Source organism: Gossypium hirsutum, chromosome A09 (genome assembly GCF_007990345.1).
Source record: "Gossypium hirsutum isolate 1008001.06 chromosome A09, Gossypium_hirsutum_v2.1, whole genome shotgun sequence".
NCBI classification, from domain to species: Eukaryota; Viridiplantae; Streptophyta; class Magnoliopsida; order Malvales; family Malvaceae; genus Gossypium; species Gossypium hirsutum.
Genome location: NC_053432.1, coordinates 72,791,708 through 72,795,926, shown reverse-complemented (window position 1 = coordinate 72,795,926; position 4,219 = coordinate 72,791,708). Strand labels below are relative to the sequence as shown.

Sequence of the window (4,219 nt, the reverse complement as noted above, 5' to 3'; positions counted from 1 at the left end):
ATCCCAATGCCTATATTTCCCAACCAAAGCCAAGACCGCATCATGACTGAAGCCCCCTAACTCCTGCAACCCCACAAACAAACAACATAGACAATCCACCACCTACCCATTTGCTTTGGCTCTTTAAATTTTTTAAATTTATATCAAATATATATTTGAATTTTTAAGGGTCACTTTTAATATTTAAATTATGTTTTATTTATTCAAATTTAATTTTAAAAATAATATGATTAATTACTTAAATATATAATTTATATTTTATATTGTTGGGGATAAATTCGTATAAGTAATATGAACAATAATAAAAAGAGAAAAAAAATTTAGCACACAAATACTTCACTCATTAAAAAATAATTTAAAAGAATACAAGATAGAGATAATAAAAAAACAAACGTTGAACTCGAAACAAGTTTTATTATATTTTTCACTGCACCTTTTCATAACAAGTTTTTCCAAATGCAATTTTCATCTGCGAGAAATTACAAAGCTAGCCTTAAAACGAAAAGGAGAAAAATATGTTTTTTAATAATTGAAACATGTGTTATAATTTAAGTAGAATGTAATATAATAGGTTAAATATTAAATTCCTCAACTTATACTAATAAATGAAATGGTTATTCAAAAAATATATAAAATAATTGGAAAATATGTTCATTAATTTATTTTAGTTGAAGTAAAATGAATCAAAATTAATAAAAATTGAAGAGCATTGTAAAAAAAAAAAGGAAATTCAAAATTACGGGTGATATTGGGAGTACATTAGTATTTCAAAATTTTGAAAATGTTAGATAGATATAAACATAAAAATTCTATTTCAAAATCTCACGAAAGATTACTGTTGTTGAACTAAATAACAAAAGTTAAGAAAGTGAGTACGGATTTTGCCACTTTCATTTCCAATGTTGATAAAAATTAACATCTTCCCTACTTGGCTTACTCATATACTACTCTACTAAACTTTGTAGGCTCTTTTGAGCCTTTTGCTACGGAACACCATCTTTTCATTTAAAGTAATGTTTTTTTCCTTTAATGCATCAAAAAAGCTTCACACTCACAACTTACTACTGCATTAAACGTGGAAATATTTGTTTAAATACTAACTTAACAAGTGTTTATACGCCAACTAATATATTTTTTCTAACCCGTACTCGAAGCTAAAGCCCCCAAAAAACTGTGGCATCAGCAGCACCTACAAGTCACGTGGCCTGAACCCAAAGTGCAGCTTGGTGGAAGCACCAGGCTTGACGGAGAACACCCCATTCCATATCTCCGTGAAAGCTCTAACAATAATCCCATGGTAATAGGGCGAATTCAGCTGCAAGAAACAGTTTAGAAGCTCCCTTAAATCATCTTTCGAATATATCTCTTTCTCCAATATCATTTGCAACATGGAGTGCCGGAAATCCAAATAAGGGTCATCGGAGTCTTTCTCCACCGCTAGGCTTTCCCCTCCGACGCGGCCAAACCCTTGTACGGTCGCCGTTGAACAGTTTGCGTCTTGGTATGCGTCGTTGTCTATGTCCCAGTACTGGGGAGTGCCTGTGCTTGGAGAAAAGGAGTTGGCAGTTTCGTATTCAGAGAAAGAACATTGGGTTGTTGTTTTCTTGGATGAGCTTGAAGAAGAGTAGTTATATGGAGAATGGGTTTTATAGTAACGAGATTTTGGTTTGGGTTTTGGGTTGAAAAAACTAGTGAGCTTGGGTTTCTTGCAGCTGCTGCACCCTAAGCTGACTGAAACTGTGTTGAAAATCAGCTTTCTTCTGTTGCTTGACATTTTTGAGACTAAGCTTAAAACAGAGTTAAATCGAAAGAGACTAAAATATAAAATTTTCCAACTTTCGATTTTTCGTTCAAAAGGTGAAAGAAAAAGCAACGGTGATGAAGAACAGATTGCCTAAAAATGGTGCTTAAACTTGGCATGGAGTTTGGATGAGGCAACTGAATGAGCACGGCTAAGTTGCCTATAAATATCCTGCATTTGAGCAAGGAAAGGTCACAAGGGGTGATAGAGTGACTGCACTGTGACTTTCAGTTATACCTCTAATTGATCACAATTCACAAATGAATTTATTAAATATTTTTACTTTCTATTTTTTAACTTTTAGAATTAAATTGATAAATTTTGTTAATATTGAGGGCTAATTTGTTCTTTTAAAAAATTAGAAGTAAAATGATAAATTTGTAAACATTGAAGGTTACATTTGTTGAATCTTTTAAATTTAAAATTAAATTGATAAAATGTGTAGACATTAGAGAGTCAAATTTTTTATTAGGCTAATAAAAAAAGCTCACATCAAGTTTCTATTACTCATTTAACAACAACTAATGAAAAATGATTAAAATATTTAATTTCAAAAAATTAAATAATTAAATAAAAAAGTAATAATTAACTGACTAAAATAGAACTTAAAAACATAATTGAGTAACTATTTTTATAATTTATCCATTGAAATTGAAATTAATGGTAGCTAAATCCATTATTTAACTAAAATCATGTACGTTGTGGAGTAAGAAATAACACTAGAATATTGGTAAAGAGAACAATGTATGAGCTTTTTGTTCATTCAGTGTAGTTAGAGCTTTTGGCGTTGATATTAGCAAAAGGTTAAAAAGAAAAGAGCTTTAATGTTGACAAGTAATAAATGGCCTATGGGACTTCAAACTTAAAGGTGGTAATGTATGGCCCTCCACACAATGGCCATGATTTTGTGTTGGAACTTGAAAACTTACTTTTATTTTTTTCTTTTTTGCCAATATTTATTCTTTTAGTTAGTTGTAGTTATTTTTTAAGGTGTAAATGTAAAAAAATTGTTTTGTAAAATAATTTAAGAAAAATCATTTAGTAGAAAATCGCAATTAAATGATATTTTAAAATATAGTTTTCTCTTGAATTTTTAATGGGTTGATGTGATAATTAACGTGATGGTTGATGTGGTAGTTGATATAAAAATAATAATGACAAATCATTAATTGATGACGTGATTGTTGATATGGTAATTAATATGAAAAAAATAATAATGTGACATTTTGACGTGAAAAAAGTTAAAATTAAAGATTTAATTGATATTTTAATGATTTTACGCCTAAAAATGATTAAAGTATTATTAAAAAACTATAGAAATGTGGAAAAAGTAAAGAAATATAGCACAATGGATCAACAACCAGAACTGAATGACCATCCCCGACCTATCAAGTATTTGAAATGGAGTGCCAAATATAGGAACACTTTGACCGCCGAATACTCTTGGGGCAGTCGTACTTAAGGTTATACTACACTTTCAAAAAATTTATCCAATAAGCCTACTGATTCGAAATTAATTGGAAATCCAATTTGAAAAGAAGTGGTATCTTCTGGCCTCTTACTTATCTTAAACAATCCCACCTTTCTCCAACGATATGCAACATATTGATCCCATCTGATTAGATCTAGTTTTTTCCTTTCTGCTGTAGAACTGCAAATAAAGTTTATGATAAACTTCTCAGTTTGAAACCAAATTCCTTTAGTAAAAATAATTTGGTATGGACAACAAAACTAATTTAGCAAGAGTTACCCTACCTACCATAGATAGAAATTAAGCATGCCCATGTTTTCTCAACAATGAACTAATAAGTCTCCTTTTGAACTCTTTTATAATAGAAAGAAACTCCAAGATATTTTCCAAGATCTAAAACCCTTTGGAAGCCCCTATGTAATGCCATCATTAATCCTTGCATTAATTTTGTGTCCAGAAAAGTAATTTAAAGTGGTCATTAGTGTAAGGATTGGTTCCTATTAAATTGTGTCATATGTAAAGAAAAAGGTGTGAGATATTTTGCCCCTTTCTAGATAATTTAATAGGAACCCAGTCTTTATGCTCAACTACTTGGTTAATCCTATGTACCTGTATTTCCATGCCCATTACAAACAAATACGGTGAAAGAAGGTCCGTGATAGGTTTCTCTTGATGGCAACTTTTCAATTGTTCCCAAATTCCAAACAATCTGTATTCTTGGAAAAATGATGCAATGGAATACCTACATCTAAAAAAGAGTTTTTGATAAAGTTCCATCTAATTTTATCATAAGTGTTTTCGAGATTAACTTTGATAGTCATCCACGTCGTGTGCCCTTTCCAAGTACGTATAGTATGAATTACCTCCTATGTTATAATAATATTGCATGTAATGGTTTGACCGACAATAAAGCCTACTTAGTTTAGGCTAATTAGTTTTGACAATGC

At 30.6% G+C, this 4,219-nt stretch overlaps 1 protein-coding gene across 1 annotated transcript; it reads right to left on the bottom strand.

Annotated features, from left to right (window-relative positions):
• Nucleotides 1-765: 765 nt before the first annotated feature.
• On the bottom strand, nt 766-1,951 carry LOC107890345 (transcription repressor OFP6). Its single transcript, XM_016814802.2, has one exon. The coding sequence runs from the start codon at nt 1,772-1,774 to the stop codon at nt 1,190-1,192; it is 585 nt and encodes a 194-aa protein (XP_016670291.1). The 5' UTR covers nt 1,775-1,951; the 3' UTR covers nt 766-1,189.
• Between the last annotated feature and the right edge of the window lie 2,268 nt (nt 1,952-4,219).

Bases quoted from the DNA above. Each gene is read 5' to 3' on its own strand.
- LOC107890345 (XM_016814802.2), bottom strand. From the start codon at position 1,774: ATGTCAAGCAACAGAAGAAAGCTGATTTTCAACACAGTTTCAGTCAGC.